This window comes from Ochlerotatus camptorhynchus, unplaced genomic scaffold (assembly GCF_037179485.1).
Source record: "Ochlerotatus camptorhynchus isolate MF236.1 unplaced genomic scaffold, CSIRO-AGI_Acam_v1.1 ptg000277l, whole genome shotgun sequence".
Lineage (NCBI taxonomy): Eukaryota > Metazoa > Arthropoda > Insecta > Diptera > Culicidae > Ochlerotatus > Ochlerotatus camptorhynchus.
Genome location: NW_027040766.1, coordinates 4,397,963 through 4,411,719, shown reverse-complemented (window position 1 = coordinate 4,411,719; position 13,757 = coordinate 4,397,963). Strand labels below are relative to the sequence as shown.

The 13,757-nt window shown below is 39.0% G+C and overlaps 1 protein-coding gene across 2 annotated transcripts in view; it reads right to left on the bottom strand.

Annotated features, from left to right (window-relative positions):
* Positions 1–13,757, bottom strand: part of LOC135706306 (uncharacterized protein KIAA0930 homolog) — a 33,148-nt gene that overhangs the window by 3,137 nt on the left and 16,254 nt on the right. Inside the window, exon 5 of one of the 2 annotated variants that reach the window (XM_065227902.1) lies at positions 2,956–4,167. The exons of the other annotated variant lie outside the window; for it this stretch is intronic. Coding sequence (XP_065083974.1) covers positions 2,956–4,167 — 1,212 coding nt within the window. The remainder of the gene's footprint in view (positions 1–2,955; positions 4,168–13,757) is intronic. 2 annotated transcript variants of the gene reach the window in all.

Sequence of the window (13,757 nt, the reverse complement as noted above, 5' to 3'; positions counted from 1 at the left end):
GGCAACCGGTATCTAGATCCTGGACCAGCATTTGTATGCTGCTGAAAATTATTTGATGGACGATGAGGATAAACGGATTAAAAGTAAAAAGTTGAGAGCCATGAGAAAGAAGAGGAGCAGCACTATTTGTTTTTGTATTGTTAATGAACTGTTTATTTATTAGGGTGTTCAAAAGATCAAAACCATGGACGCAGTCGATTTACTCTTCCACCAAAACATGTTTAGCAAATTTAGATTAATTCAGTACCCAAAAGTTAAGGCTACGCACTACGAAAAAGTAAAGTAAATTTCAGTTTCCTGAGACCGACACATGTAAGCGGTCCTTTTGACATAAGAATCAGTTGAAAGAAACGAGAAAATTAATTTAATCAAAGGTTCTCTTCGTCGAGTTGCTTATGTTTCGGTTTCAGAACACTTAATTTTACATGAAATGTTTGTTTACGTTTCATGATTTACGTCCAATATGGATAACGTCTCGTGTAAAAGTAGTTATTTCTAAGTGTGTAACACTAGGTAGCAACTGAAGGTCTATAGCTGCTTCTACTATCACCAGTGGGAATTTTAGGTCGAATCCTTCTTGATTTCTAGGTTGTAGCATTGTCCGAGTACCATAATGATAATGTAGAGGTACATTTTCCACTTGCCGGGTGAGTCATGTATATGTTTCGGTGAACGTCTACCAGAATGAGACACGGTAAAGAAATTTCTTGTCGTGGATGGACAGCTTCTGCCATCACTCACCCTGCTCCTTCTCGTGGAGGAGTTGAATTTAATGATTGGAAACGGTCAGCGTATATTGACTAACAGTTCCATCAGTGGCCGACGATCTCGCGCTTACCAATATTATCACTCGTTTGGCATCGTTAAAGCAAGAGGAATGAATGTTGTACAAAGAAAAACTCACATTCGTGTTATTTGATGCACGTTTTGCTTTTTAACAGGACAGGCACAGTGATTACCCTCGTATAAAGGGTGTCCACGATGAAATTGCAAAATGAAATTGCTCTAACTTTTTAACCGTTGGGTAGAATTTAATGAAAATTTGGGTGGATTTAGTTCATAGTGCATTATTTACATCCTGCAAGTTTTAAAGTCCTGTAATCAAAACTCGCGGAAATGGAGTCGAAAGAACAGCTCGTGCGTGATAAAATCTTGCGCATTCATCACGAGAACAAGGATCTCTCGCATCGTTCCATCGCTAAAACGTTGGGAATCGCGAATTCCACGGTGTCGCGAGTGATTAAGCGGTTCGAGGAACGGTTGACCACCGATCGGAAGCCCAGAAGTGAAGGAAAAAGTATTCCGTACAACACCAAAAATCACAACCGCGTAGTTGGGGCCTTCAACCGAAATCCGAACGCCTCCGTTAGGGATGTGGCTAGGAAGCTGCACCTAAGCCGAAGTTTTGTACAGAAGGCCAAAACTAAGGCTGGGCTTCGAACGTTCAAGGTACAAAAGGCCCCTAATCGCGACGAGAAGCAGATCAAGTCCGCCAAAACCCGTGCCAGGAAGTTGTACCTCAACATGCTGACGAAAGTTGAATGCTGCATCAGGGACGACGAAACATATGTGAAGGCCGACTTCAAACAGATCCCCGGCAACCTGTTTTTCACGGCCAAGGATAAGTTCAGCGTTCCGGAGCATGTCTGCACTCAGAAGATGTCCAAATTTGCGAAGAAATTCCTGGTTTGGCAAGCCATCTGCACGTGCGGGAAGCGGAGTGCACCTTTCGTGACCCAGGACACGATGAACGGACAGGTGTACATAAAAGAGTGCCTTCAGAAGCGGCTGCTTCCTCTCCTGAAGGCCCACAACGTCCCAACAATCTTCTGGCCGGATTTGGCCTCATGCCACTACTCCAAGGACGTGCTGAAGTGGTATGCGAACAATAAGGTCAATTTCGTGCCGAAAATGTTCAATCCTCCCAACACTCCGGAGCTCCGCCCCATCGAGAAGTACTGGGCGATTATGAAGCAGCACCTTCTTAAACGACCTAAGGTAGTGAAGACAGTCGAGGAACTGAAGAAAGTATGGGTTTACATGCAAAAAACGGTTGATTCACAGGTTGTGCAGAATCTTATGGCCGGGGTTAAGGCCAAGGTGCGGGCATTTGCGTATGGACTGTAAATAAAATACGAGTAAAATGGTAAAATGAAGTTTAATAGTTATTTCTCAATCCCTGAAAATTTGATGGCAATCGGATGAAAACTCGAATTTTGCGAATCAATTTTGTGTGTGGCAATTTCATCGTGGACACCCTTTATACTACGCAATATACACAGTTAAAGCTCGTTAAACCATGCATGAGACAATCCTTTAAAATTGTCGAACCTCTTAACGGAATCCCTATATCAAGAGCTTTGGTTGGTTTATTTCCTTTAAATTCCGTTATAATTGCTTATCTTTTGACAGATACGCGTATTTCGTCTACTACTTGCAGACTTAATCAGTGCCAAGTTCTCAACACCAGGCAATGAGAACTTGGCAATGTAAACAAACAATCTCAAAAGTCTGCAGGGTTGCCAAACTCATGGGATACTGAGATCGACAGCTTGATTGCCACACTTCGGCACACTCGACCGAACGCTTGCCTCAGCTTTCGGCACAGATAAAGTTCTCGGTACAGATTGAGGTTTGCAGAGTTGAATACCCCTTGAGATTTTCTGGTAGCCTTATTTGCTGTTTTGTTTTGATTCTACGCTCCGTTTCACATCGTTCCATTTTCGCTTTTCTCCATTCCATCTGCTGTATGACGTTTGAGCAATTTTTAATTTGCGCGATGTGCAGATTAGCGGGGTTCAAACTAGAAAGTGTTCCACGGTAATCATGTTAAAAATACCTCTAAACTACGGAATTGTGCACCAAAAAATCTGGCATCCCTTCTCCATTAGTGGAGATACGTAAAGTAAAACACACGCAGCAGTGTAAAACCAACAATACACAAACATTCCTAACCTTTTCCTCGCTTTGGATGGTAGTCGCACCAATAGTAGATGTCGGTCCCATCAGGGGTCCGTCGCTTAGGCACATGTTCGACCAACCGTCCCCCAATCAGTGTGTGAGGCCTCATGTAGAAGCTGTTGTAGCTTGGTTTCTTAACCTTGGGCAACGTTGAGCACATCTTCTTGGCTCGCAGAATCCGCAGAGCTTCCGTTATGTTGGCACTTTCTCTCCGTTCCTGCTCCGGTGACGAATTTTGTCTGTCAGTCGTTCGTTCGGGATCACTCTTCACTCCCGTATTACCGTTGACATCTTCCTTGGGTTTGGTACTGTTGTCAGCACTACTGCTGGTACTATTTATACGGTTAGGCTTATTGTTAGCATTTTCAGTACTGCTATCCACTGAGGGATACTTATTCTTTAACGACAACTTATTGCTACCCTTACGATAGATGAGTGAAAATTTACTACTGCCAGTATTATTGGTGGCGTTGGTTGTGGAAGCCGTAGACGTTTTAGAGGATTTCTTCTCGTAGTACTCTTTGATGCTTTCTCTCACCACAGTTTTACCACCTTTACTCGAGGACTTCTGCTGACTTATTGCTTTGTTCTTCGCACCAATTGTTTCTTCCACCGGGAATTCCTCCTTCCCATTAACTCGAATCATTTGATTCGCATCGAAGTCATTCATGACTCCCATCTTCACCACATCGTCACTTAAATCCCCGTTCAACGAAACGGCATCATCGGCTATTTCCACCTCTTCGGAATCCTGCCGTTTCTCACTCTTGTTATTGTTCACGCTCTTCTTGTGCACACCCGGTGACGGCCCTTTCTTCGGACTCTTCCGCTCGGAGCTACAACTTCCACTCCGATTGAGCGTTTTCTTCTTCCCATTTCCATACTCGATCTCACTTTCTACAATCAGCAAACTCGGATGCTTTGCCGCTGATCTTCCCTTGGAAACCGTACTCAAGCAAGCCGGTGAATCGTTCAGCTCCAGTGCTTCTTCTTCGCACTTGGGACAGTGCACATAGTACACGTCGGACATTTGAGCGGAAGCCGTGTCACTCCAGCGCTTCCGAGGGCCGAAGCAGATGCAACACCCCGCTGCAGACCCACTGCCACTGCTGGTTCGCCGTGGGGCCCCTTGTTTTGCCGCCTTACCTAGCGTCCCGTGACCGGCCGGGGCCAGTTTCGAATCGGACACCGAGGAAGCAGGACGATCTACGAGAAAAGAAAAAGAAACAGAAAACGGAAAATTAAAATGATAAACTTTTGCTGGGTGTGGAACATAAGAATGGCGTCAAAATGAAGTAAAACTTTAGATTTCGATTGAGGAGCGGTTCATTCGAAGGGTAACAGGAAAACTTTCCAGGTTCTTCGGTTAAGGTAGACTTAAAGGATACAGTAAATGTTAACATAAGAGAGGAAAATTAACAAAATGAGCGATCGTCCTGCTTCCCTGGGGGCTGGTCCAAATTCAAAGCTAAGCAAATGTAGTATATTTGTTTAAATCATTCAAGCATTTTGGTTTGTTATCATCAATAGCAAAATAAGGAATAACATGTGTGTGAGTGTGTTTGGGAGAGTATGGAATAAAGGCAACTCAAAATATAGAAAATGATAGGTCGTTAAATGGGAAGCAAAACGTGCAAACGTCACAGGACATGTCGTGAACTAGGTTTTGGGTTTGAGATCATTATTACAAATATTATGAAGGGCAAACAAGTGTATGGTTGGTCATCGCCATCTGATGATGTATTTTTCTAATTAATTCTTGCTGCGCTACTTAATCCATCAGTTCATTATTGTAAATCATTAGAACATAAAAGAAGAACTTAGAGATTTGGACGTAATTGCTTTTGTAAACAAACATGTCAATCGTTGATTTCGCACGAATAAAAGAACAATCTCGAGAACAAACTATACCAAATGATAGAGGAATCATTCATTTATCTGTTTGTGTTGTTAGTTTTTAAAATTTAGCTTTAATTCGCGAGAAATCATCGAATGAAATGTGTGTTTACAAAAGCAACTACGCCCTAATCTTGAAGTTCTCCAGATAAAAGTACAGTTTTCACGTATTCAAACCATTCAAATTTATTCGAACGCTTCCACACATAGGCAGGTAATGTTTTGCACATTCTTTCATAAAGAGAAAGAGAGAAAGATTAGTAATTTCCATTTAATTCCACTACCTTATTTGCTTATCCTTGACAGATACGCGTATTTCATCTACAATGTGCAGACTTCTTCAGTGTCTTGTACGAATACTCGACTCGAGGAATTAAATGGAAATTACTAATCTTTCTCTCTCTCTTTAAACAGGTATTCCATTAAGGCTCTGAACCATTTGGTGGATTATTTTAACTTTTGGTTAAAATGTGACAGATGAAAAGTTATAGATTAACCCTGCTATCCGAGCGTGGTTACTTCTGACAGACAAGAAGTTAAATTTTGACAACCTTGGCTAAGTTCTTCTCGAAAACCGGTCGATCGACAGCACAGGGATTTTCGAACATACAAAATAACTTTCGAAATGTCACTTTTAACCACGAGTTAAATTTAACTCGGCAAATGGTTCACAGCCTAAAACGCCCACATTCATATCAGGATACATTCTTTCAGTTTCTCCTCTGCTGCGGTCTCTTGTTCTACAAAGGCACAATCTTCGGTAAAATGTTTAAACCATAGCTATTGATAATTGCAACTAAAAATGAACTGTTCCAAAAATGCCAAAAGTGTGCTAAAAGTGTACGTTTACAGCGAATCATTTTTGTTTGTCGTTGGAGCACTTATTTCATGCTGCATAAGGCATAAGTGAACCGATGAAAACAAAACGATCTGACGTAAACGTTCACTATTATCACTAATAAGGTAAATCGCGCTTATCTGTCCAGTTTGTTGAGAAATGCGCAATACCTGTCAGTCAAATCAATACACAAATTTGTGATGATACTTTTAAACAAGCAATGAATTCCTAGTTAACATAAGATACCATAGGAAATTTAGTTTACAGGGTGGTTTGTGAACCGGAAAAATCCCGGGAATTCAACGGAATATTTGGGAAAAATCAATAAACCTTATTATATATATAGTCACTCTAATTTTAACACGAACTTATTATAAAGTTTGTGAAAATTGAACTTCTTAAATCGCCATGATTTCTGAGCAATGGAGATTTGAACTTTATAAACCTATGCGTTACTTTTTCAAATGATTTAATATTAAGCTATTTAAAATAAAAAAAAAATTGACGCAGATTACGTCTTACAATGAAGGGATAATAAATTGAAAATCTAAAATTGTGGCTGTCACGAAAAGGTGCTAGATTTTCAAGGCTTATACCTTTGTCATTTTTAGATACAATTAAAATGCAAATACACCAATCGATAGTAAATAGCGCTACAAATTTTCTGAAATAAATAATTTTACAATTTTTCGTATTAAATTTTTGAAAAATGTTTAAATTAAAAGTAATAATTTTATCACTGTTTACATGAAAAAAGAAAACGTTTTCCCGTCATAATCGAGTACCACTTGGTTGCGCGTCGTTCTGCTTGGACCTGTAAAGTTATAAAAAGCGCTGCTGTCACACCTCCGCTCATTTCTGCATCGGACGGCGTGGTGAGCGGATCGCTAAAGGTACCAGCAGTAGCACGCCAGCGGTAGAAGGCGGATATTTTCCTTCACGCTGCAGTCGTGAAGAAAAACATCCTCGCAGCCGAAGGCGTGATGAGTGGATCACCTTGACTACCAGCATACCACCAACCAGGCGGAAAGAGATTAACCACTTTAACGAGTTGTTTTTGCATTAAGCTCAATTCGCACCTACGCGATATCATCCGATCCGTCAGGTTATTTTTTTTTATACATCGTCGGGTTCATGCAAAACTGTCACAAGTCGGAATTTTTTTATTTTTGAGATTTTTATGACAAATGGCGGAAAATAGTGTGAAGTTTCATCCAACAAAAACTCATTTTGAAATTCATGAAAAATCAAAAGTTATAGGTACATATGTCTTAGCTACTTTTTCATAAAAAAAAATCCAAAAATAAAGTAGCATCAAAGGAACATTTTGAATTGCACCTATGTTGCCCATATCATATGCAATAGTACATTACAAAAGGGCACACCACAAATAAAAGGAGTAACAACTGTTGGATTGTTTACTATTTGATCTGATATTTGATAGATTGAATGAAACACACTCGATTGAAAAGATTTTTGAATTGAAACTCAACACAGAAATGCAGAAGGTTTTTTGAACCCACATTTTCAAACGTTGATTGTGGAAATTCACATATTTTAATTTGTGCCCTATTACACGAAACGGACGATATATTTCACTCTCTAATTTGTGGAGAGTCTATCGGATGATATCGGACAGGTGTGGGATGAGCAGATGACGAGTGAACCAGCAAATCGAAAAGAAGTCGGGAATTTGAAATCATTTTAGATTTCAGAATGAACAGCAAGGAATTTTAGAACCATCATTTTGCATAAGAAAGGGTATTAATTGGGAGAGAAAAAAGTAGTTTTTCTATTACAGATTACAGATTTCAATACCAAGCACTGAAATTATCAGACGGTACCTATATTTATACTTTTAGATTAACATCTTAAGCAACCGGTGGAAACTAAAGATTTGAAGTTGGCTCACTACTTGACTAGCCTATTGGTCCCAAGCAAATCGATTAACGTACCGCATTCTAGTCGAAATTCTAGTACTACACTATGTTTGTTTTGATTCGCTATGAAAGTTTGACAGATAAAATGAGGGGTTCGTGGATTTTCCTATGTTTCGAGGGCTACATCGATTAGCTTGGAACCGAAGAGAGTACCAGAGCTGAGCCAAAAAGTTGAGCACGTTTCTTCGGGACCTTCTAGTCTTAAGGCCCAAACGCAATGTGCGCGGAAGCGGAACGGAAACGGAAAGTTTTACAGTTGTCACTAATGACATCAAGATGCCTAACCGAAGTCTATTTGGATCTAACTAGTTTTCAATCCGACAAGTGGGCTTACTCAGATCGGGCTTTTCCGCTGCCGTTGCCGTTCCGCTTCCGCCATTATTGCGCTTGGGCCTTTAGAGTTACCTCTATGTTTTAAGTCTCTCCTACTTGGAGATTTATGCTATAGAATGGCTTGCTTTGCCCGGCCACAAATATAATTTCCCTGATTTCTTGGGTTGATAGTCAAATCACTTGGAAACACACTAGATTGTATCTAGTTACCTAGATGTAGCACACAATGTCGTTGATCTAAACTGAGATACCTAGTTGTGAAAAATATATAAATATTTATTTTGTTTGCTTCCGTAATTTGACGACTTTTTTATATGTTATAGAGCTTTACAAGATGAATATTTTGGTTTGATCAACTCAAAATTTAAACCTAGTTGTAGCTTAAAGGGGACGATATAAACGAACATTTTGTTCAATATTTAAAGTAGGGCAGAGCGCTACTTCGTCGTAATGGTTCATTTCCGTTCTATCGAGCAGAAAATATCAGTATAATCAATGATTTGACCATGCACAAATCAGTAATACGTTTGAACTGATGCGTTAGTTTACAAGCTACAACACAAAGCCTATTAGAGCGTATTGGGTGAATATTTACACTCATTGTTCTCAAAACAAAAGAAGCGCTCCTAGCAAACTCGCTTTTTCTACCTTAATCCGTAGGACGAAGAAAATCCAATGGCGTTTCAATGCGTTAGGACGGAATTGAAACTCGTAGGACGAATTTGAAATCAAGAACAATATCTCAACAATGTGTGGCTCTTAATCAAATTCAACGGTACTTATGGAAAGGGGAATAAATTTAAAAGTCATCTTTTATAAAAACATTTCATTTATTATTAAAATCCGTTCAATAAGAGGTAAAGTGTGAGTTGTGCTTAGTAAGACGGAAATTGAATCAAAAACCCTACCATATTCTGATCACAACGTGTAAAGTTGAAGCTGAGATTTGAATCGACGCAAAAATGATTCCCTTGCAAGCCGCTGAAACTCTTCAAAATCACTGGAGGTTTTAAAACACTCTTGTCCTGTGAGTTTAGTCAGCCCTCACCACGAGTGAGTGGCGGCAGCAATTGACGAGTGCACGGATGGATTTGAGTTCACTCACTCGACAAAAAGTGACACAACAGCGGGGCCCTGTTTACTAAAAATGAACACATGAATAATACTCACGTAACATTTGAAACGGGTCTATCAACTTATGTACACAAAACTTGTTAAGCCTTTTTCGCGCGAACCGAATACGCTCACGTAAACTAACAACACCATCGTGCAGAGGAAATGCTCCCCTTCCCGATAGTGCTCTTGGTTTCCGTGGGCGTACTTCGGTTCTCGTGAAAAGGACCTAGCAAATTATTTACAAAAGTTGATAGGCCCTATGGGGAAGGGGAGAATTTCCTTTGCCCGATGGTGTTGGTAGTTTACGTGAGCGTATTCGGTTCGCGCGAAAAAGGCTTAACAAGTTTTGTGTACATAAGTTGATAGACCCGTTTTAAATGTTACGTGAGTATTATTCATGTGTTCATTTTTAGTAAACAGGGCCCCGCTGTTGTGTCACTTTTTGTCGAGTGAGTGAACTCAAATCCATCCGTGCACTCGTCAATACGGGGGCAAAAATGAACCACTTTTCTGTCAAACGTGAACCAGCTCATGATTGGCTGATTGGATGTGCGTAAGATAGAGATAGACATAGATAAAGATAGAGATAGAGATAGAAATTAAAGAGTAAGAAGCCAATTGTCACCTCTTCCTCTTAGGATTTGACGTGAGATGCGCTTTTCGAGACTCCGGATGACTTTTTAGTTCGACGCAAGAAGCTCAGAGATCATCCAGAGTGAGAGTAAGAGCATGTGATAGAAAACATGAACATGAATGGCAGCAAACCTCACTCTCATTTTATCCCCCTTCGCTCACAAGTTCTGAAGCTCAGTGGAATGATTTGCCAGTAGGCATTCTACTCCTCAAGCAAACCCCACACGCATCAATATATTGACGCGAAGGGGAATTATTGACAATAATATTGATGATGTGAATTCAGAAATATTGTCAATCTCGATATATTGACGTCAATATAGCATGTATTGACAATACGATTATTGTCAATAAAAGCAATTGGAAGATTGCCGCAAAAGCTCATCGCAGATGTCGCCACTGCATGATGATGATAATGTTGACAGACTGCATATAAAATTCGTGAAAATTAGCGTTAAATCATAATTTTCATCAAGCCTGTGTAAAATCCTTCCAATATAACATTCGAATTGAAGAAGAAAACATTTTTACGATCAGACTGATGTGCATCTTTGACTTTTCCAGGTGAACTTTCATAAGATATATTCATTTCATTTCGCGGCTCCATCAATGCTGCATCGTAAATATGATGGTAAACAGAAGTAATTTGCTCAATTACTCAAAATAAAGATGATTTGTCATCTTGTTATCACTTTGAAGACCATCTAGCACCATTTTATAGTATGGTGCGTGTTGAGAAAATCAAATTCCGGTTCGTTTTCCGTCGAAAATTGTGAGTATCAATATGTTTGCTTAAAAAAGGCCAAAATGAACATTTATTGAATATTGGCGTCCTATACAACCAATTCTCTATTACCACCAGCATGATACAACCTTTCCTAAGTAAATTCACTTAATTTCCACTTTCATCTTAGTGAAAATCGCACATATTCACCATTTTCCAAAAAATACAGCTGCGCAGAAGGTAACCTCTCCCTGTGGATGCAAACTTGTTATGCATAATTTGCCATGAAAACATCTCCGATCCATACCGAAATAGTAACAAATAGTTTTCAAACACGTTTTCTTACACGATTCAAGCAAAAGTTTCCACGGGAAATTATTGGTTTTTCTTTATGGACCGATTTGCCCCAAAAAGCGTCTGTTTCACTTGGAAAATTTGGAAACTATCCTCCTTCTAGTAGTTCTCACTTCGAAATGTAGGTGGCGAAAGCTTGGAAAAGTTTCACTGCAAGACGCCAACCGTGTAGGGTTCACTTCAGAGAAATGCTACGCTCGGCTCATTTCAAACTCGCGAGCGAGGCTCCATCAAGCCTGGTTGCAACTCGTTTTCTTAGAAAGAAAGGGTATAATAATGCTATCTCTTTTATCTCTTCGCCGATGGCAGACACGCAGCGACTGCTCCCAGCCGTTATGGAAGTTTCGGTTGCGTTCGGGTGTAAAGCCAAAATCATGAAACTCAATCTCACCACAGCTTGGTGAGATTTGCAGCTGGTGAGTTTTGTTAGCTTTATATTCTGAACTGTGATACCATAGTTTGCAATATCAACCGCAGTTGTTTGCATGTTGATTTTTGATCTTGCTCTTTGGTGAGATTTGATTTTTTTTATATTTTCCCAACACTGTTGGTCAAGCTTGCAATATGCTATTTTTCGGATTTTTGAAGTTATGAGATATATCAATGATAATTCTTGTCTACAACATCCAAGAAGAGAAGGTAAAGTGTGTGTATGCCACATAAAACCTGTCAATTTAGCTTTCAGAGGATCACAATAGTGATTAGCTTTAACGATGAGCAACGCGATGAGCGAGCAATCAGTGATCATAAAATCGCTTGTTGTGACCTTCTGAAAGCAAAATTGACAAATTTTATATGTCATACACAAACTCTAGTATCTCTTCTTGGTTCTTATAAATAAAAATTATCATTATATAGTATCTTTTAGTTTCATAATTACGAAAAATAGCATTTTAGCTGTACTGAGCAATTGCAAGCCTGCTGGGAGTTCATGTAACGAAAATCTACATTTTAGTTGAAAACTGACTACATTATTTTAAAACGCACTATCTCAGAAACGGCACATTTTACTTTGGATTTATGAGTGTTATATACTGAAAACAAGTCTGTAAAACGCGATTTCGCCGAGGAACCTATAAAAAATTACATTTATTTAGTAAAAAATGCGTTACTTTATTACTTTTGCAAAAATGTCAGTTGGCAACATTGCCAAAAATAAACAATATATTTCAGATTTCTCGCAAAATTCCAAGCTGAAATTAGTCGCTAACATTTGCTGTAGCTCAATTTGGCACGGAGATAAGATGGAGAAACGAGTAAATTCCATTCACTTTGAATCAAATACAAAGGGGTCGAATTCAGATCTGCATATTCTTCTGATCACTTGGCGTGGAATGACCCATATTGTTTATTGTATATTACTCAATGCCCAGGGAAGTTGAAAAAAATTCCAACTCAAAAGATTTGCTCGACTAGGATTTGTAATACCGTCCCTTTAATGATTAGATAGAATCAGCGAATCCAAACGCAACTAACGATAAAGACAAAACGCTTGCTACTACTACCACGATAAACTCTATCTGTAATATAGTTTGATCGGAGTTGTAGAAGGATTTTTCGGCGCCACTGTTGTAGAAGAAAAATGATATATTGCTGCTGTGTTTCAATTTACACGGTTGAGGACATAGCTTGATCGGAATCGAAAAAAGACATAACCAGTGCTGAGATTTGTCATTGTCATTGACAGACTTTCTCGCGATATTGACAAAATTGTTCGTCACATAGTCACTGACAGACTTGATCTTCAAAAAAACCTTCGTCAAAATCTCATTAATTTTTTCGTCAATGACAAAGATTCACCTGGTAACAAAAAGTGTAATTTAGTACATTCTGTGTCACATTAATGTTATCCAAGCAGTTCAGGACGTAGATGCTTGTTCACATTAACGACTCCATGTAATTGTGTTGCCCAAATCATTTAATTTCGTTACTAATTTAGTTAATAAACAAATCTGCACATGTTCGTCACTGACACCATTGTCATTGACAATTGACATGGTTTGCCTTGACTATGACTGTTGGCTCAAATGAGTGACCAAAGCAGAATTGTCAATATCACCGTGTACTGTCGAGATTTTGCAGCACTGGACATAACAAAGAAAATCCCATATAGATGGGTGTATCATCTTCGGCGTTACTTCATAAAGCAGCTTGCCAACAATTTGATCGTTTCCTTCTACCGGCCCGAGTGAGGTATAGGGTGGGTGAGCCAGTAGTGGAGGTACGAAGCCAATTTATTAATTAAACAATAAATATACGATGTACACACAATTGTTATTCGTCAATCTATAGCTTACAACCTCTATTTTGATAGAAAAATATTACACTGAAATAAAATTGCATACAATTTTAGAAAACTCATCCTCCATTAATAGGAACACTGTTCCAGTAGTTGTGGTAGTTGCTAACTTTGGTTCCTATAATAGTGTATGTGTTATACTATTATAGAAACACTACTGCAACTATAGGTGCAAAGGAGTGAAAATCTTAAGGAAAATGAATGATTTTCCGTAATTTTTGGGCTAATTATAAGTTTGAAATATGCAAATATGCTTTATTTTAGGACAGCTACCGATGAAAAATAATCTTATCCGGGTACTCCTTACTATTCCGACACAACCTATATTCGTAACTATAGGTACACTACTATTACTGGAACATCACCCTACTTCAAAGGCAGTTTGTCGTGAAAAACAAGGGAAGAAGATTATATCATTATTGCTTTCCATTGCTGACATAGCGTTATCTTTCGGCTCGTTGATCGCTTGTCATTTTGTCATTTTGAGATATTTTTGATTTCTTGGATAGAATACTAGATTGTTGGGCTGGACTAGATTTTCAGGATAAATCACGTTGAAGAACTATTAAGAGAATTAACAACATAACACCAAGATAGCTCAAAGAATATTGAGAAAAATTCAGAGAGTTTTGACAATTTGATTGTGTGAATTTAGAAAATATT